The sequence below is a fragment of the Taurulus bubalis genome (genome assembly GCF_910589615.1).
Source record: "Taurulus bubalis genome assembly, chromosome: 2".
NCBI classification, from domain to species: Eukaryota; Metazoa; Chordata; class Actinopteri; order Perciformes; family Cottidae; genus Taurulus; species Taurulus bubalis.
This window is the reverse complement of record NC_136590.1, coordinates 15336734-15358579: the sequence shown is the minus strand read 5'-3', so window position 1 is coordinate 15358579 and position 21846 is coordinate 15336734. Positions and strand designations below refer to the sequence as shown.

The 21846-nt window shown below is 41.4% G+C and overlaps 2 protein-coding genes across 2 annotated transcripts; one reads left to right on the top strand and one right to left on the bottom strand.

Moving 5' to 3' along the window:
• Nucleotides 1-1067: 1067 nt before the first annotated feature.
• On the bottom strand, nucleotides 1068-3161 carry bhlha15 (basic helix-loop-helix family, member a15). The gene is made up of 2 exons (XM_079236567.1): nucleotides 3104-3161; nucleotides 1068-2398 (listed from the first exon to the last, which is right to left on the bottom strand). The coding sequence occupies exon 2, from the start codon at nucleotides 2348-2350 to the stop codon at nucleotides 1793-1795; it is 558 nt and encodes a 185-aa protein (XP_079092693.1). The 5' UTR covers nucleotides 2351-2398; nucleotides 3104-3161; the 3' UTR covers nucleotides 1068-1792.
• Nucleotides 3162-19411: 16250 nt separating this feature from the next.
• LOC306754089 (parvalbumin, thymic-like) lies at nucleotides 19412-21196 on the top strand (the record flags this gene model as incomplete). The annotated part of the gene is made up of 4 exons (XM_079237998.1): nucleotides 19412-19472; nucleotides 19585-19717; nucleotides 19912-20021; nucleotides 21113-21196. The coding sequence occupies 4 exons, from the start codon at nucleotides 19412-19414 to the stop codon at nucleotides 21139-21141; spliced, it is 333 nt and encodes a 110-aa protein (XP_079094124.1). The 3' UTR covers nucleotides 21142-21196.
• Nucleotides 21197-21846: the final 650 nt, after the last annotated feature.

Below are 21846 nucleotides of genomic sequence, written 5' to 3'. Positions count from 1 at the left end.
TGTTCCGACAGACTGAAGCCTGATCACTCTAAAAAATTGATAACAGAACATAGCGAGCAGGACAATGTATGATCCAGGCGTCACAGGCTGCTAATCTGACAGACGTGTATGATTTTAGACCACAGACTGCAGCATCTGTGTATCCCCCATTGGTTTCTAATCTCACATCTTTCTGAACGGATTTGTGAAGCCTTCGTTTGGGTGTACTGCCTCCAACAATCCACACAATTATTTGGAGCCAGAGAATCCAATTTAGAGGGTTGAAAGGCTGTAAATCAAGGCAAGCAACCCAAACCATACTTTTCTGTAAGGTGATGTCTGTTTTATTGGTGCAACTAGGACCCTGACATCTTGTGGACAAATGTACTTTGTATTTTTTCAGGAACTTTTAAGGTTTTCCCATTGACTTGTTTTCTGGAGTAAGCATGTAGCATCTGTAACAAGACCTGCACTGGCTTTATTTACCTGTGGTGGTTGCTGCTTGCCTTGTACAAACGGTTAACTTATGTTTTATAAGGTGTTAAATGTTATTTTCAAAAAAATATATACTTTTTATGTTGTCTTGGAGTATGTGCAATTGTTAACAATGTAAATAAGGGTAGATTACTTGTAAAAGTCTTGTTGTTGAACCTTCCTCTTTCTCAGGAGAATATTGACATGCCATCTGCTTCCTGATGGTAGAATGATAGAGCAATTAGAAGAAAAAAAACGTTAACGCCCCCCACACTATATTTTTGTTATCAGTCTGTAAGATATTAATATTATATAATAAGTATAGTAGTTGCTGCAATGATGAAATGCAGCCATTCAGGCATCCTTTATGTTAATGTTCCGCTAAATTCCTCCATTTCTTAATGTACCGTCTCAATATGATCCATGGAAAATGCCCAGAGATCGGTCTCTTTTATCTGTCTAACCAACATCACACTGTGTTACTGTGACACGTCAGTGCTGTTGACATTGTGGAGTACTTTTCTCAAGTGTTGTGCATGGTCAAAGTAACAGTCCTTGTCAATAAATAAATGTGTTTATTGATAATAACTCCCCAAATAGTTTCTCCTGATCTTTTTCACCACCTGGAGACACGGAACATTAAAATAACACACACTTTATTAAATATCGTCCTTGCCCTACAGCTATGGGCGCACAACCTGTAAGAAGACGCATTTTCTAAAATTGGTCGATGGTCGTTGTGAGGAAGCAAACACACTTTCTTGCTTCAACATTTGACTATTCAGGTCTGCCGCTGGTCTTTCTTTTCCCCCTCGATGTGACAGTTATGACTAGAGGCGATACGCTCAGCAGGTTTCTCAAGAGAAAACACACAGAAGATCACAAGATAACACAAAAGAGAACAAGTTTCTGCCCCGGCTCAAACTGTAGAAGATGAGAAATAAAGAGACAGAATGGCGAAAGATTAGCCCCAAGTATAATAACAAGAACGTTTTCTCACTCTTCATAACCAACATCCATCCTTCACCGTCCAGTCTGCAGTCTTTTTGTCTGCTGGGTGAATTGTGCTTAAATCATTTCATACTTTGCATGAAGTTATGGTCTAGACAGCCCACCTGGCTATGGACAAGCATGGGTTCAACGTCAGAGGTCCATGATCTGGAACAGCACCCATTTCCTGCAGAGAACCACTTCTGAGCAGATCCCAGAGCAGTGCACTCGAAGGAACTGAATATGGTTTGAGATTTGTCCCTAAAGCTCACCCCCCACCTCTCTCTCTCTCTCTCTCTCTCCGCCTTGGAGACGGCCTCCTGGTCTCCGAACCACTTTGCAGCCACTGTTAGCTGCGCTGGCTGAAGCTGTGCATGTGGGTGAGGTACTGGGTGAGATCATCTTCCCCTTCATCCTCCAGGTGCTTCTGGTAGCACTGGAGCAGCTTGGCAGCGTTGGCCTCTGACGGGACCCCGCCAGCAGGCAGGCAGTCCCCTGACATGTCCACGACGACGGTGGTTAAGGCCTTGATGTAATTCTTTGCCAGGGTGAGTGTCTCGATCTTGGACAGCTTCTTGTCTGTGTTGACGTGGGGGATGGCCTCGCGCAGTGCTTGAAAGGCGTTGTTGAGTTTGTGCATGCGCTGGCGCTCCCTCTCGTTGCTCTCTAGTCGCCGGACGCTGCGTTCCTTGGTGCTGGAGCCGTGCTGCCTGCGCCTCCGGCCTCCACTTCTTTTCCGCTTGCCGTCCCCACCCCTCAGCGAGCCCCTCCAGGAGCCACCGATCCGGACTGAGGCCTCCGAGCCCTCCTGTTCGCTGGAACCTGGTTCTGGTTCTGTGTCTGGTTCTGGCTCAGGGTCAGACCAGGTCCTCCTAGATGGTTTCACAGCCTTACCTTTGGACTTCATCCTTTGGCCTCCTTCACTTTTCTCTCTGTGACAGTGTAGTTCCTACAACTTCAACAGTTGTAAGAAAAGAAAAGATGGGAGTGTTAGAGAAAGGAAGAAACACTTTGTGTTTCTGAAATATGCAAAAGTGGCATTTTAACTTCTCCCAGTCAGCAAATAATCCCCAATTCCTGAATTTGCCTCTCTCCAAGTCAAACGGCCCAGCATCCTGTTGTATCTAATCAGCCTCTGGCAGTGTGAAAACTCCATGATGTTAGTCTGTTAATCTACGCCTCTCTTATCCTCACGGCCCTGCGATAATGCCCATTTCAAGGTTACACTCACAAAAACACAGAGGCCAGCCAGCACTCAGCTAATTCACCTCCAATGCTCTTCATTATATATCCACTAGATGTTTAGCTTAAAATATGTCATTGATGAATGAACTTCTTGAAGTCAGTCGAATTTGCTGTAGCTTTAGTTGAGTGTCCACAAGCAAAAACATGGACATTTCTCAACCATAGTATCAAATACGGTAATGTAATGAAACTGGTCAAAAGTTTTAGATAAAGCTGTTTTACATAGATTAATGCACATAATTAAAGTAGTAGTAAAACTCCAGGATATTTCTCCATCAACATCCCTCTCTTTATTTCCCTAAACCAAATATATCACCCACACATGAGTGATTAAACAGGCATTATCTGTAATAAATGAGAGTAGCAGCCATTAAAGTGAATTAAACTGCTAAACTAAAACATGGGAAAGCCTTACCTTGGGAGTTAAACTAACTGTCCTCCTCCTCGATGTGTTTACAGAAAAATCGTCACCATGCAGCCGGTCATTCAACGCACCATCATATAAAGTAAAGAGCAGAGAGAGCAGCAGAGCGTCGCCGTGCAGCAGACACACACACACACACTCACTCACACACACAACACAGACAGACACACGTGCACACACAGACACACACGCGCGCAGATAACTGTCACATGCGAGCTACCTGTAACTGACTGATGTCCACGTCGCGCTGCTCAGCCAATCAGAGAGCGAGCCCACTCCCTCCAGCTCTGTGTCCCAAGCTGCTGCTGCACGGTGTCACACAACTACAATAAATACTCCTAATTTTAACTGCAGTGTCAACAATTTCCAATAGAAACCTATTTCCTATATTCTTTCACCATTTTTCTTTGATGGACTAGCACTTAGTGATGGAAAAAATATTCACATAATGTGTGAAGACCAAGTGAAAAATAAAAAAAAATACTTACTATAAGAATACATTATACATTTAAAAGTCATGTATTACAAAATGTCAGCTCATTGTTATTGTGCATTATTACTTTAATGTTGGTATAGCTTATTTCAATATTGGGTAGGTTAGTATGTATACATCATATTTTATAATCTTATCGAATGTTTTTGTGTAAAATACAAAGAAACAGTATCAAGTAGCAAACAATGGAAATAAAGTGCCTCAAGTACTTACTTGTTATACTTACTTTTGTGGTAATCAGCATAGACTTCAGTGTTTACCTTCCAAATGTCATTATTATCAGAGCATCTTATTAGCACCATTGTGTTACACCATAGTGTCCCAGACTCCATTAAAATACACAATCATTTGCATTATTACCATTATTTGGCACATATTGTATGGGGTTTAATGAGTTAACAGAGTCAGAAGCACTACATTTTGTTTTTGTCGTTGACTCCTTTAACTCGAAGCAGTTAACATAATTTCCATTGTGGCTTATCACCTTCCACTGCTTCATTTGAATACAGTCCTCCAGGCTACACCTTAATGTACAGAAGCAGGGCCAGGTCTCACATTGTTTACCTTTGACCAGACAAACTGTTTAAAAACATTTGTGACTGCACGGTGGTTTACAGAGCATAATACAGACCAAACTACTGTAATGCCAGCAAAACAAACAAGGAAAGGAGTAACATTATCTATTTAGAATAGTTTGCATGTGTGAGCTGATGTAACACCACCATGTCTGTTTGACCTGGGGGCCCAACACAGTTGTTGGCAGTTTGGATTATTTGCCCTTTTGTGATAGATAGTGGAGTGGAGTCATGGCAGTGAGATAAACTGACTGAACATTCATCTCTTTTACAGCATAGTTTATATGGTAGTAGTTTGGAATTAAGCACATTTTAAGAAAAGTTGCTACACTTCTGCTCTCTGTTTCCATCTCTTTTTTTCCAATTGTTTTTGTTATAGTTGAACATTTGCTATCATAGACTTACTAGCAGTTCTTAAACGTTTCAGAAATGCATTGAAACATTAGAAAAAATGTTTAATGTGAATGCTAATGATGCTAATGTTAGTCTCCATTCTATGTATACGCCACCTTTATGATTTAAAAATGTTAGATCTACAAAACATTCCTAAAATGTGCTCCTCAATTAATTCAGAACTTAACTTAACTCATACCAAATACCATGAACTTTAGGAGCCACGGTGAGGAAGCTCCACGAGTAAGCTAGCAGCTAGCAAAAGCCACTCAACAAGAAAATGTAATGTTAGCAACAGAAATGTTTAATTAATTAATTAAGGGGAATGTTGCACGTTAGCTTCAAGAACATTTACAACAAAAAAAGCAAATCAGAAAATACTATAATGAAGTAACAACAACAACAACAACAATACAATTCAGCTATTGTCAATATTAGCCTTACACTGATGTGAGAATATCACAAACATGTCACAACAACAACAATATACAGGTGTGACGCTCCCAGCTCTTCGAGCCAAACATTTTGAGCTTTTGGTGTCCTTGAATAGCTATAGCTGTGTGTGCGAGCCAACGTGAGCCAGTCTGCCTGAGCAGGTGGGAGGGAACAGCTGTGTGTTGTAAACGTGCTTCAGACTCGGACGTTTCCTGCGTCGTTCACTGGGTCACTTTAGCAGAAGTCCATTTGAACACATAATAATAATAAGTTATTATTCGGCCAGTGTTTTCTGACGTTTGTTTTAAATCAAACATTGCAACATCCCTATAATTTGTTATCACCAAGGGCCAACTCTCTCTCTCGCTGTGTGTGTGTGTGTGTGTGTGTGTGTGTGTGTGTGTGTGTGTGTGTGTGTGTGTGTGTGTGTGTGTGTGTAGACTGGTCCTGCCAGGTTCACTATTTCCTCCTCAGGTACACTGTATCTAATCAACCAAACCTCGCTGATGCTGGCTCTGTGGAAACACTATCTGTTACTTTTAGTTTGTTCAGTTTCTGGCTCCATTGGCCCTAAGGCTTACACTGTTTATTCAGTCACAGCTGCTGATAAATTCTGAGCTGAATACACTTCAGTAATGAAGCAAGCAAACAGGGCCTCCACAAGTATGCTCTGTTTATGCAAAACAAACTGTCTAAACAACACATACTCCTCGTATTCCAAGTATAACCTGCAATTTGTTGAAAACAACAGTGTAATGATAAAATGTGATTCCTGACAAAGATGTCAATTTATTCAATTTAATTTACTGGAATTGATAACATCTGTATGTTTCCATTTTACAGCTTAGGTCCAAGGACACAACCTGTCATGAAAAGCAGCTTCCAAAGAGGTTTGCAGCTGGAATGGTACCAGCACTGTTGCGCAACACATCATGGCTTGTGATCGTGTCATACCAACAACTGTGAAAGCTGAATGCACTGAATCACACAGTCCTGCGTGGCTGTGATGTCATGAACGGCAGGTGCTTTGAACCCATTTGGAGTAGAGAGAGAGAGAGAAAGAGAGAGAGAGAGAGAGAGAGAGAGAGAGAGAGAGAGAGAGAGAGAGAGAGAGAGAGATAAAAAGCCATTAAAATCCGTGACTCATCATAAAAGAGGAGGGAGGTGGGGAGATCAGTTAGAGGTGAAGAGGATGAGATCTGGTCGATTAGTCAGTTTTTCCATGAGGCCAAGGCTGGCTGTCTGAAAGAAAAACAAATGTGGATGTCACAGTGGGCCATGGTGACAGTGAGGTGGCCTTTGGCTGAAAAGCAGACGATGGGATGGAAGGGCTGCGTTTGACCACCGCTGTGTCATAACAATCAGCACCTACAATTCAATGAGTGTGTGTGTGTGTGTGTGTGTGTGTGTGTGTGTGTGTGTGTGTGTGTGTGTGTGTGTGTGTGTGTGTGTGTGTGTGTGTGTGTGTGCGTGCGTGCGTGCGTGCGTGCGTGCGTGCGTGTGTGTGTGTGTGTAAATAACGCTTTATCTCACAGCTCAAGGTCTGACTCAGTGACATGGGTGAGGAACAGGCAGCTTTGGGACAGAAAGAAGCGGCGGGACAGAGCCTCGCTGCTCTGTGTCGGCAGGGACTCTGTGTTTCGTTGTCTGATACACTGAAAATGGCAGTTCTTCTCCAAAGCTGAAAAGTCGTCTTCCCACTCCAAGCCTGCAGGCAAAACACAAAATTAGTGACAACCAATAGCCAATAGCCTGCAGCATCTGGGATTAGCAGGATTTACATACATTAAAGTCTGTTAACTTTCGTAGTATCCCGCCCTGATCTTGTAACATTGTCAGAGGCATCTTATAGACATAAGTAGCTAGTAAGATAATAAAATGAAAGACATTTCCCATAGTTTAAACATGGGATAAAACATGCAAAATAGTACCACTGTCTTCTAATGGGACATCTGGCGGAGATGTGTAGGCCTCAGAGTGCAGCTCCAAGGTGGGACTCTCCTAAGAATAGTAGCAGTGGGAATTAAACAGGAAACAACAAAAGTGTCATAGCCTGGCTTTGGATTAATAGAGCAGCCAGTACGTCTCTAACCTCCCAGTGTAAAACAACGCCCAATACCCACCAAGCTACAGTGTAACAGACAACAGGGAAACAGTACCTGATCAAACAGGTAGACCATGACGTCATCCTCGAAGGACACACTCTTCCTCTTTTTTTCTTTCGTGTCACTCCCAGACAACACTCCTGGAGCATAGCTGTGACAGGATTTCAGACGACTTTTAAGGTTGTTAAAAATGTCTCTGATAACAAGTTCATGTTGATTCCCGTTAGAGTTGTTTGTGTTTGGACCGTGGGCAGCGCTTAACGCATCGTTATCACCGATGTGCCAACCAGTTTCCCCTGCAGATGTTTTACAATCATCAGTGTAGCAAATGTCACCAAAGCGTTGCAGCGGTACGTCTTCATCACAGAAAATGATCAACCTGTCATGCCGATTCATTGTAACGCTGTCCGGCTGGGTCAAAATGTTTGAATTATTTTTAATCAAACTAAAAATGTCTTGCACGTTGAAAACAAGTCTTGTCCATGGGGCCTCCTTTGGGCTCTGTGAAAGGGAAGAAGCTACAGAGGGAGGTGTAGAGAGATGTGGCTCCTCTTGAAGAAAACAATGGTGAGGGGAGGTGGAGGAAGGCCGCGTTGCCATGCATGATCTGCAGTCACTGTTTCCCCAAAACTGAGATGCTGCATTTCCTCTTTGATCAAGGATGCAGGTGAAGGCCTGCAGCTCTTTGTCGGCCTGGATCATCTCACCGGGGGATATCAGCGGCCGGAGCTCTTCATTCCTGTATGATGCACAACTTGTATTATGGGCTCTTTTAACTGGTTCTGTTCAAATTTAGATCACTTTAACAGAACAGAGCTGTTACTGTTGTTAGCAACATGTGATTTTCCTGCTATGACAAGTCAGAATGTCTGCTGGGAAACAGGCCTATGGTAATATTTTACTTAGCAATAATGGCTGAGACCTGAGAGACATTTCTTTTTTTGTTGAGTGCAACCTTATCAGTTAGCAGTGACGGCCAAAACTACAAAGATGAAGGTCCAGAAAGTCAATTAAATGTTTTAAGGGACTGCTTAGTACCTGGCCAAAAGATACTTGATAGTGGTTGGTGTATTGGCTGGCACTTTGACCTGAGATTATGTGTCGGCTTTGTCTAAAGATAATCTCCTTTTACAATCAAAAATCTGTGGCAATGTCTTCTTTTCTCTCTTTTTTGATCCATTTGACATTTTAAGAGGTCAGCTGCCCCACAGGATGTACTCAAACTGATTCGTCAGCCTTTGTGAACCAGGGCACACAAAATGCAGGCACACATACAAACACACACACACACACACATTATTTGGCCACTCACTCCTGAGCCTGAATAAATATCGGGGGGCCATCCATCCGCGGACACAATGGCAATAGGAAACTTTCACCGCTCTGCAGTCACCTAGCAACTGCTGGATGAGTGACTCAGGAGAGGAAGTGAGGAGCTGACTCACAGCAGCTGTGACGTAAAGGATGTAAAAGGACACACACACACACATACACACTACTGTATGGTCTCACACACATATTCAGTAGGCCGTGAAGCCAGTAAACTGCCCTTTTTCAGGTAAATTAACACCTTGCCGTTTAACAGGTGGAGGGGCTCAGGGGAAAAACAGATTACAATCACTTCAAGCCACCAATGCACAAACACACACTTGAATCCCCACAAAACAGTCAAAGCGTCCATCAACTGCAGGGATTAATCTAAATAGTACCTTTTCTTGATTCCTTTGTCACTGCACCTCCTTTTAGAAATCCAATTCAAACCATCCAATGAAATCACAAACGTAGCACCGTCCCTGAAGTATTTCAACTCTGAAAAGAAGAGAGAGGAACATGTCCATCAACTCATGTGCATTGCCTCAAAATCTTGCTGCATCATGATGTTGCAAAATGTATTGCAACGCGCTTAATCTCTCTGTGTCCAACCACGCACGAGACCAGCATATTTCTTTTCCTACCTTGCATTCTGCGAACCCCACTCCTTCCCCCGACTTTTAGTGCGGGGCAGACGCCTCATTCAGGGCGCCGAAACATATGGGCAGAGAGAGAGAGAGAGAGAGAGAGAGAGAGAGAGAGAGCGAGAGAGGGATGCACAGAAAAAGAGAGGAGGGGAGGGAAGCAGGTATGTGGGGGTGAAAGAAGAGTGAAGGTAGGTGATGAAGCGGAAGAGAAAGAATATGAGGACAATGAAAGGACAAAGCGCTCACATATACAGTACAGTCCCTGGAGGCTGCCGGCCTCTCTGCAGCAGCAGAGTGCAGGATGGGGATCAATATCTGGTCTAATGTAACACAACTGCCTGCCTGAATAATGAGAGTAACAGCAGAGTGGATGTCTCAGTGACACAGACAAGAGTTACTCTCTGTGTTTCTTAATAATGTTATAATGCATACATTGAGCAACTGTTATATTAATTGAATTACTCATTCATTCATGGAAGGATTCCACTGGTTTGTTATATAGTATTTGCTGAGCAAGGTTGTTATGGAGCTCTGTTTCTAGTCAGGACCTGTTCTACACATTTATAAAGTCATAACTGATTACTCCTTATCACTTGATAATCATAACTTATATGGAAATGGTTCCATAACACAATTGAAACGCATGTACATGCTCTATTACAGTAAACTGTCTATTTTTGATTTGTCATTGATTGAAGTCTCTGGAAAATATAGCTTTAATAACTCCCAATAGACAGATGAGTTCTTACTACGCAGTTTTCATCAGACAGTTATTTCGGCAATATGGAGATCAGTGGTTCCCAAAGTTCTCAAGGAACCAAATGAATGGTTGTTAAAATGAGACTCTTTCTGCCTACTGTTTACACCAAACTTAAGTGTTATAATGAATGATTTTGTCCCCTTTATTTTTATCCCATCTTCAATATGATTAATTGAGTCTTTATTGTGGGATTGACTTGAGTTCAGGCTAAAGGAAGACCACAATCTTCTAAAGGAAGACCACAATCTTCTAAAGGAAGACCACAAACTGATTGTAAGTGATCATTTGGATCATTGCTATTAAGAATTAAAATTGATCATTTAGCATTTTTGATGCATGTCAAAATAAGGTTAATTAAACAAAATGCATTATATTCTTTAGCATGAAAATACAGGTTCAGGGAGTTCTAAGATGGTTTATTGTACATTATCCATATTTGCCTCTTACATTCATTCATCAATGTTTTTGTTGAATGGTCTCACCAGATGCAACAAGGAGCATTAGCTCCCTCTAGAGGTTAAACACAGAACAGCAGGCATCTTTTATCAGCACAAAGGCAGATAAGAGAACTGCAGCTGACGCTTGTTCTCTGGCTTCCCCACCAAAAAACACTCACCGGGTCATGACGATTTAAATATTCGGCTGATATATATGAATTGCCAATTAGTATGAAATAATTAATGAAATGCTTGGCCCTATGTGCACTTTTATCGACTAGTGTCACTGCCAATGATGCAGCTACAAGGTTTACTAATAGAAACAGATATTCAACTGCTAATGCAGCTACACCATTACTACTGTTGTATATATTATTACTACCACTATTATTCCAACTGCTTCTGTATATGCCCCTGCACTTCCGCTGCTATGGCTCAGTTGTACTGTTCATCACCCTCATTATCATCATATAACCTCCAAGCACCCACATGTATTAGGAAGTTCTTGCTGGTATGGTCGTCCCTTTGGCAACAAAATCACTGATGCTGGAGTTCTGCTTTCCACACCCAGACAGCATCAGGATGTTGTTCCCAAGAGGCAACAAAGTGACCATTCAGTCCACCTCTGCTTCCCAAGAGAAGGGAAATGACAGAGAAAAGAAGGGTGCTGAAGCAAGAAGAGATGGGAAAAGAGAGAGATGGACAGATGGTGTTTCCATTCAGAATGAGTGATTGAATTTGTCTTCTTCTCCTTCCGGCCTTCACTCTCATTTTGCTTTTGGCCAGTCTCCCTCCCCCTTCCCCTTCCCATCACTTCACTGTACAGTCGTCCTCCAGGACATCATGTCACCCAGCAACCTGCCCCCATGGAAGGCTATCAGGTCAGCCGGTGCACTCTGACTGCTCACAGTAAAGTGGTTCAGTGTAGTCAACGCTTTTTTCACTGGACTTTGCAGTACGCGTGAGGATGTGATACAGTCGCCGGAGCTGAATGTGAAATTGAACTTGTTTTCCGACACATACTATTTTCACATTGGAGGAATGATTGATGTCTGCCGTCTGAGTGGCTCATAATACGATATCTCATCAACTTCTGCACCCAAATGTCAGATGAGTGAGTTGCACCTCTTTGGTTGCAGGCCTTCTGACTGAGCTGAGGAAGCCTAACAGTTGTATGATATTTTCTGTTTAATTTAAGCAGAAGAAAGCAGTCAATATCATTTAGCCACTGATGTATCTGCTCTTTCAGCCAGAGGTGTGCTAAAAGCGGGCAAATTTGGTTTTGCAACCAGCCACTGTCCCAGCTGCCCAACTCACTCGTCATGCCTTCAGAGAAGTATTTCAATCCCACAATGCCCTGCAGCATATACAGGGAAACCTGAATCGGGGCCATCAACAGGTGACATAAAATAAAGAATGTGTCTATTTTGCCAATGAGGGTGAGAACAAGGCCAAGCACCAAAGTGACACCTCAGCTTGAATTTTTACTTAATTGGTTTGGTCCTGCTATATCTCACTGCTCCGATTGAGCTGTAACTTGCAGGGTGAACACCAGGATAACTGTGGAACGATCCTTTTACACTGCAGGCGCAGAATCATCATATCCAGCCGGCGAGTGACACCAAACAATCCGTGAGAGGAGGGTAATTGGAGATCTTTGAGCTTATTCTGAGCATGCAGGATACACCAGGCTTGAGGCCTGAAGAGGAACACATGCAGCTGAAGTCACTGTCTGCCACCAATAGAACGGGGCCCTGCAAAGCGCTGTGGGTAATAAGTGAAACATCCAGTCAGAATGCTCGTAGTGCTGTTTGCAGCCTTTATTTGGACACAGCGGGGTCTTACAGCTGCAGAGGAGACGGGTTGAGAAGGGTTGAAATATGACACTAAAATAACAGCATACAGAGTGGTAAACATGTCACTGTTGTCTACATATTTGTTGAAGGTAATAAAACTGAAGTCCCCTCTCGGGTAAGCACTTTTTTTGCAGCATTTATATCTTCAATGACAGAAGCTGGGGTTCAGCTCTATTTGGTTGCATAGTGGTGTGCAGTGCCTTAAACTCCTTTTAAAAAAACATTTCTCAATGGTTTTTCTCTTGGGCAGGAGACTATAAAGTCTTAAACGTGTCTGCTGACAGAGAGTCTTTAATATGATGACATAAACGTGTAATCCATCTCAGATTGCTGGCAGAGTATTTATGAGCCTCTGTTGACAGCAGTACACCTGCTCTTCCTCAGTCCGGACCTGGGAGCTCTGCCTGCCTGAACTAGCACCACTGCTGCCAAGGGCACTGCCATATTGGGAGAAGTGTGAGTGTGTGCGAGTGTAACGAGAGGGGGAGTGTGTGTTTGTATGACAAGGTGTAGAAAGACAGAAGGGGCGAGAGCTGTGTGAGTGAGGAGGGTGGGTCTGTGTTGGTACGGGATAAGTTTGTCGTTTTTAATTTCCTGGTGCTAAAAGAGCATGGATTGCATTTATTACTCCATCATTCACCATATGTAATCCATTTCATGACAGAGGGAGAAATAAATATCTCGTTTACACAAATTGTTTCTGAGTTGGCGAAACAAGACCCTGCTGAAAAGCAAAATGAAAGTGCTGCCATACAAAGGTGCCCTTTGTGATGCTTGGTGTAAAATCTGTTCAGTTCGGGAATGTCACTGAATGAATGAATGCCTTCACTGCACTGCAGTAATTAATTAGCCAGAACGACGCGTGCATGCAGGATGATGAATATGCACACTTTAAAGTTTGCATGGATTTCTATTTCAGCTGTGACGTTTTGAGTGTCAATAATTATTAATTCACATATATGACTCAAATATATACATACATTTAAATAGCACGAGAATGTATGTGTATGTATGTTAATTAAGTGTTGCCGAACCTAAATTATTTATAAGACCCATTTTCAATTTTTTCCATGGTTTGCTTGTATTAAATAATAATAATAATGATGAATCTATCAACATGACATCCAAGCAGAAATGTTGTTTCCAGTTAATAAGAACCTTTTTTCTCCATCATATGTCGTTGTAGTGTTTTACCACTAAGGGGCAGTAGAGTGTTGCAGCTGGCCTCAGTGGGGGTATCGGGTTGAGGATATCTGGAGCACACACACACACACACACACACACACACACACACACACACACACACACACACACTGAAACTTGTTGGGAGAAGTAAATACATAGCAATAGCAATGTTTTAAATGTTGCATCTTTCACTTTTTTACGATCCCCGATCACACCCACTAGTCCCGGTACCGAACAAACAGCAAAGAGCAAGAAAAAGAACAGCTTTTAACACTAAACCATTGCGTCAGCGGGGCAGTGGTGAAAGGCCTGTGCCTGTCCGTCACTTCATGTGGGCCCATTTCTGCTTCTCTACTTTCAAAAGGTTGAGCAATATCTGCAACAGTGTATGTATGTAAATACTTACCTCATCCCACCCTGTAATCAAACCACAGTTAAGAGAGCAGGGAGCAAATTATATTTCAGCAATAACATAAAGTTAACACAGAGTTGACACACGCACACAAGTGAAGAGGAATTGGATTGAAATGTCAGGACTGCTGACCTCTGGCCTCTCACACTCACATAGGCACACATACTTGAGCACAAGCAGGCCGAGACAGCTGTGGGACTCCTCGAGTAGTTTAAAGTGTTTATGGCGGAGCTGAGTTTGAGCGCTCGTTGACAGAGCTCTCATTTACAGACACACACACACAATCCTGAGCAGATAAGAGGAGATCTGTTTCAGTGGCTAATCTTAAATGTGATGAGGTTTACAGAGGCCTGTGTGGAATATACATATCTTTATTTGGAAATCAGGTGCTGCCTGGGGGTATATCACACTACCTCACACTATAGGAACAGGACACCGGACACAAGGCTTTTATGTCAAACCCTTACTTTTATATGGAGACTTATTTGGACTCGTAGATCCCTCGTCCCCTGTCGTATGGAGAAAATGTTGTTCAGAAGGAATATATTTCAGGCGTCTGTGTCCCGTACATCTGTCCAGCACACCTATAAATCAAGACCATGCCTCTCTCCCTGACGCCACTATCTTTGCTGAGACCTCAACCTCCCCTCCTCTCCTCAGAGACACCCGAGGGAGTCCCTAACTCCCCCCTCCTAAACCCATCAACCCTCTTACCCTGTCTTGTCCCAGCACACAGATCCTATCACTTGCATCCTAAGCTGGCTGGTATTCGTCGGGCCCTGATCCAGTTGCACATCAGCGACCACATTTAAGTCAAAAATGTAATGAGTCAGGATTGTCCCTTAGTTACAGCTCAAACAGTTAAGAAATAAAGCAGCCAGGACGCTGAAGTAAGAAATGGCTGCACTTCTCTGCATTTGACAGGCATTTCATATTTGCAGTTATCTACCAGGCGGAGGAGGATCAACTTCCCTCCAGCCTGTGATATACCAAGACAGCACCAGATCATTGTAGCCTCCCACCAGCTCGGCAACATGCAAGCAGATCTTTTTGTTTGAAAGCTTTGACATTTAGGGAAATATATTTTTATTGGCAGAACTCCTACCGCTGTACACAAAATATGAAGTTACGAGCTGGCTAATATAGCATCATATTATTTCTGGAAACAGAGGGAAACAGCTAGCAAGGGTGTTATGTATGCTACCACACTATTTATGGGCCAGGACCAGTTACCGTGAAATTGTTGTTGTTTTTGCACTTTGGTTAGAAAGCCAAGCTAGCAGTCTTTGTGCTAAGCTCAGCTCGCCGGTTCTTCTTCTTTTATATATATATTTTTACTCTTCAATAGTGTCTGACAACAGCATCCCATTAATATATATATATATATATATATATATACATATATATATACATATATATATATATATATATATGTATATATATGTATATATATACATATATATATATATATATATATATATATATGTATATATATACAACAACATCCCATTAATATATATATATATATATATATATATATATATATATTATTGGGATGTTGTTGTCAGACACTATTGAAGAGTAAAATATATATATATATATATATAACTATATAAACTCTCACACATCATGATGTCAGTGCGGAGAGTTACATGCATACAGACACTGGCGCATTGAATGCCACAAAGAACATTACTGTTCGTGAGGGTGGAGCTTAAGATGCATGTTGGAGTCTTGGCTGAATTTAAGAGTGTCACTGGCATGCTCACAACACAGCTGTAGATAGAAATAGAAGAGGCAGTAACTGAGCCCAGGAAAACGGAGGAGCCACCACTTTCCTCAGGGATGCATGTAAGGATGAACAAGTCTCTTTCGGAGAAGTCAAACGCTTCAGACGTTGCAGAGGGACTTAGAGATTTAGTTTAACATGCGGCAGGATATTATGTCTCACCTGATGACATTATCATCCATCTGAATTAAGGTTTCTGACAGGATAAGCTGTTTCTACTGATTACACACAGAGTGACGTTTGAAATCTAAATAAATATTTTCATTATTTAATTTCCCCACAGAGAAGGTTATAGGTCACTGCAAATCAAGGGAAACATTAAGAGTTTTCTCATAAATGTCTTTTTTTTCTTTGCATAATGCAAAGATGCAAAGATATATGAAGGTTATAAACAGGTCACTGAACCTGTCAAGATATACAGCAACAACCGCAACGGCATAATCAAAAAAGGTTTGCTGAGAAATATCCAGCTTGACAAAAGCAATATGGGCAAAGAAACATTTCCCATCCTCACGTTCCTTCTGTTTCTCTTCACAAGCATTTATTTTGGCATGCCAGTTTTGTATGTGAATAATAGCAGTAAAATGTAAACGATCAAGCCAGAACCCAAAACTCAACACCGGCTAAATTAATGAAAAAGAATCTAAATAAATGTTTCTTTGGGGTACTCTTTGAAAAGCATTTAATTTTAATTGGGGTGCACTTTTGAACCTTCATTTCTTTCTCCCGTTCATAAGGTGCTGGTCTACTCAGGCTCACTTTGACTTGTGGACAGAAGGAGCCAAGGACAACCTCCTCAACTACCTGAGCCGCGTTCATTATATTGTTGTAAAGACATGAGCAATAATGATGCAACACAGTCTGCAAAAGTCCCCTAAAGTGTAATGGCATGAGGAGGAAGGACAAAAAGGGCAAAGATACTGATAAATAGTGTGAGAAATAAACACCACATGCTGTTTTCTACAGTGAATAACTTGCTGCTGTTAAACATACTTTATAGTTGATCTATTTTAGCTTTTACCGTAATTATGTATGATATAATAAAATATTACGTGTTAATTTACGATAAAATGTTAACTGATGCTACAACAGCCAAATATCACATAATAAATCCCCATATATGTCACAATGTGTGAATTCATCCACCATACATCCTGTCAAAGTGTCCTTGGGCAACACACTGAATGTCTACCAGCTCACTCAATCATGTTTCTATGTATGTAGACTTGTACAAACCAATGCAGTGCAAAACAAGAATGTATTCAATACTGTCTAGTTTTTCATGCAACCTACTATATGTTCTTGTAATACTTACCTCTGCTGGTTTCCGGGTGTGGATTGTCCCATTGCTCACTATTTCCCAACAAAAATGGAATAAAACACTTTGTATGTCAGGCATGTAAAAGTAAAAAAAATCCAGGTCCTGCATGATTTCGATATGTACACTATATGGATTTATTTCCCTCAAATTAAGCCCGGTAGCGCATTAGGTCCCTGTCTGTTTTGCTCACATAGGACAAGACTTCTCTTTAGTGGGAAGACATATGAAAGTAAAAGTGTTCTATCAGTGTAAAAGATTTTTACTGTGGTCTTCCGTGTTCATGGTTCTCCCACTCCTCTCAGCTGCCTGCCACTGTCAAGAAAACCAGCAACGCACTGGGCCGTCACCCCCATCCCTATCCATCTCTCTGAGTCTATCTTTTCCTCTCTGCCCCATCCCCCTCTTCCTCCTCTCATCCAACGCTCCATCACGCAGGAAGCCTGGTCTTCCTGAAAACAAGCATTGGAGCGTGGAAAGGGACAAGGCTGAAGGGGGCAGGTACGTGAGGGGGAACAGAGGAGGATGTTTTTGTCGTTCCTCTGCCCCTCTGGTTGCTGCAGGCCTCAAAGTAGTCCATCCTGAGGAAACCAGGCTCACGTCACTCGAACAAGACCTTGGGCCAACGGGGCGGCCTGTTACGGCCGGTTTGACGCAGTAGCTGAAGCGCTCCAGCAGCCCCTCACACATGGGAGCTATAAAGACATATGTTGATTAAAACTTAGAAAACACTGCTTTTCAAATCCTAATGGCATTAGCAAGCAGGAATAGTCAAGACAAAATCACAACGAGTGCATTTCAGTAACACTAAACGGGTCAAATGTGGTGAGGAGGGTTCGTGTTTTGCCAGAACAAAAGTCTATAACATCGCCAGCCAACCACCTTCCATTTCCTATATTTAATAATTGCAAACTACCAAACCACCTGCAAGTGCGAGAATTCCATAGGTGGTTTTCCAGAGACTCCATTGTTATTACAAATAAAAATAAAAAATACCTATACCACTTATGTTTGCTGTCTTTTATTTGCAGTTTCAGAATGAAAAGTCAAAAAAGAAAGATAGATAAGAAGCATATATATATATATATATATATATATATGGCTTCTTATCTTGACTCAACAATATGCTGTCGCCATCATTTTTGTGTCCAATTTTGTGGTTTTTAGGTTTCAACCGGTGTTCAGCAGGATCAGACATGACAACAACCCCAAATGTAGCTAGAGAAACTGACTCAACATGGATTTATTTATACCTCCCCCATTGGTCAGATAGTAAATTGAATTCAATGAAAATGTCCATTTAGCTTTATTAGCTAGTAATTAAAAAATGTTTCATCTAACACATGAAATATCTTGTCAGACTTAGTCTCTATAACATAAGGCAATGTTAGCTTGCTTATATAGGAAGTGTAAAATATGGTTGACACATCTGTCTCCTGTTCAAAAGCCATTTAAAGCCCATCAGTGAAAGAGGTGTAGTCACAAAAAGGATTGAAATCAAATTGTTCTCATTTGATTAGACTGCAAAAAAGTCTGTTAGAATGTAGATGGATGGACATCATGATATAATTTGCACAAGCACACGTCATATTTTAAATAGGTGCACAATATGACTGGGGATGTGATCTAAAATGGCTAAAAAGACAAAACAGATAGCACAACAAACCTCAAATTACAAAACCTTTTGCCAATAACGTTTGACTAAAGGACCTTAATACACCAGCTAGCTTAATATAATATAAACTAAATGAGTGATACAAACTCTAAAACACACTGTTTTAATGTCATTTCTGGGAGGTTTGCTGCAACTTGTGACTTCCTGTTAACATGGTTGACTGCTTTCGATTGGATGTTGCAACAAATATTTTCTAGCAGTTGATTTACACTCATCACTTACTTTCTTAATGGTGTAACCTGATTAAGTAAGTTTGAAACTAGATACAAGTTATGTAATATTAATGTACATAACTAATAGTTATGCACCTTAATATAAATTCACCCAAAATTAACCCACAGTGCCCAAGGTGACTGTGAATGGAGACAGCTCCACGGAGCGCAGTCTGCAAGTGACAGAGGCCATAATAACAGGATGTTTACAGCCTGCGGAAACGCTGCCAGGGAGGCAGCGACTGCGGCTGTATGGCAACACGAGCGGCGAGGAAATGCAGGCCAGCCAGGTTCCGAATATGCACCAAATATAACCTCACTGACTGAGAACTTTGTTTATCGACAGATGTTACCTGACTTAGGTTTGTTCAGGTGGATTTTAAACCACAATGACCTCTGATCCTTGGAGAGACCTTGAAAACAAAGTTGTCCTATGAAAAGATTCTCCATCTTTCAGCCTCCCTTTCACACACACACACACACACACACACACACACGCACACACACGCACACACTGTTTGCTGAAGTGGTCAGCTGCAGATGACAGCGGACAGAAGGACACTGGTGGTTTCTGACACAGGGTGCCGGAGGGGGGGTTGAAAGCCTATTCATTGCAACCAGTAAGTTCTTACTGCTCGCCAGTGGTCACATATTGCACCAGGCTGCCACATCCACCACAACAGAGTCTCCACCACCATGGCTATCACCGACTTTCTCGCAGCCTCGGACATCACATCGGCTCTTAATGCTTGTAAAGGTGAGGAGGTGGTTGTGGGATTGAAATGAGCACAGCCTGTGTCTTGCTCTTTGTCACAGGACTTAAGGACTGCTTGGATCTTATCAAGTTTCATCTGTGTTTTGACTTTCAGCGAAGGATTCCTTCAGCCCGAAGATGTTTTTCAAGACAGTGGGTTTGTCCAAGAAAACTCCAAAAGAGATTGAGAGCGTCTTCACGATTTTGGACCAGGACAAAAGCGGCTTCATCGAACAGGATGAGTTACAGTTGAGTTTTATACACAGAAAATATTCTATGTATTCCGTTCCATCTATCTATTCATGAGTCGAGTTGTATCTCACCAGACGGTTGGTAGTTTTTTTGCAAATGAAACACATCTAATGTGTCTTTCCATTCTGTTTCCTTGTGTTTGGTGTCTTTTTCTCTCTCAATGTGGTGCTCAATCCCTGCTGTTCATCAGACTGTTCCTGCAGAACTTCTCCAAAGGAGCGAGGGCACTGACTGCGGCTGAGACCAGAGGCTTCCTGCTGGAAGGAGACGCGGACGGAGACGGGAAGATCGGCTGGGAAGGTAAGAGGGTCTGAGCACTAAACCGTAGATGGCATGAGGAAGAGGAGCACTGCATCACTAACTGAAAGGTGACAGAGAGACAGAGCCCGCTTTTTATCAAACTTACCAATCGCATTCAACCTCTTTGTTGAAAGTGAAGAATATGACACGTTTATCAAGCTACGTATTACTACTTTCAATCAAGTTTAGGAGTATCCTCCGAATCTGAGTGATCACATGATTTTTCATATTTATGCTAAGAGCAAAAATAGCCAATCAGATACAAGGATTCACCCGTCATCTACCATATTGTTCTTTATTTTTCTTTTAAATCATTACGTTTTAATCTGGGATATGTTATGCAGCGAAAACATAAAACAAGTGGCAGTTAAATTGTGAATATTTATAATAATATACAGAAAATCAATTGAAGAAATAATAGAGAAATAGAAACAATAAGAAAACCAACCTCACTTCATCAGAGAAAACCGATATTGACAAGATCAGACAATGTAGATGTATTGAAAGTGACAGCTTTACTAAAGTTTGTTTCCAACCCTTATTTAAAAACTGGAGAAAAGATGGTGCAGCCTCTATTAAATGCACACAAAAAAACTGCTAAAAACTTGCACTATTGTAAAATTATACATGTTGTGTATTCATCATGAACAAAAATAATCTATCACTCCAAAACATGTCTCAGAAGGTTTGTACTCGCTTCTGTTTCTGTTATAAGAAATGTGATAGATAATTTAAGTTTTGTACTTTTATCTTTATCATCACTTTGAGCACTTTGATAAATACAGGCCCTAGTGTAAGCCATTTGAAAAAAGTATAAGAAAATAGCAGAATCAATCAGCAAAATAGTAAAAAATTAAAAACTGATTTTAAGAACACTTCTATCCCTCTGGTGTTTTGACTTTGTTGCCAGGCAGCTTGAGTGCAGCTCCAACAACCACCTCATACAAAGTGTCACCGCCAGAGCCAAACACTTCAGTCTGTTCGGTGTTTGTCATCGTTGGGGTTTAATGAAATGAGAAGATGACTATTGCCTGCTGAATGTGAAAGATCAAAGAAATAAAAAAATGTCTTCTGTCTTGTTTTCTTTTCAGAGTTTTCTGCGCTGGTCAAGTCTTCTTAAAACAACCATGACCTGTATGATTTGGTGTATGGAGATAATCTCCAAGCGGACCTTTTTTTCTTTTAATGTTAACTAGCTGCAGTAAATTGCACAGACTCATCCAGGGATCTTATGTGTTGAGAGAAATACGTTGTAGTTTTAACGGAAAGTAATGTAATAAAGTCATTATAAGCCTGAAATCTTGAATCTCTGCTATGTGTATTTCCCTGCCATAAAGGGGTGGAATAAATGTACTTTTCTCTGTGAGACGTGAAGTGTGTTCCTTCACTCTCGCAGACATGAGCAGAATCCTGTCATGTGCCTCGTGTTGTGATGTTATATTGAGCACTGGGAGACGTCCAGCCCGTCCAAGGGGGCTGGGAGGCTTTGGTTTCTCTAATTAACAGCATGAGCAGCTTTCCACTGTGCAAATTAAGTGTTTGTCATTCTGGCAACCTCAATTTGACACCTTAGATGGGGTTATTTGGTATGAATTATGTGTTTACACGTAGACAACATGAACTCAACATTCTTTGAAATAGTTCTGAAAGATTTTTTATATTATCACCATGACCAAATACATTCTTTGCTTTGCTTGTGCTGACTTAATGCACTTTTAAACAAGCTCATTGTGGCCATAAAACAGTCTATAATGTATTTGCTCTGAATAATTTGATTGTGAAAATTATTTATTTTTAGCTAATGCATTGTAACTAAGAAGTATTT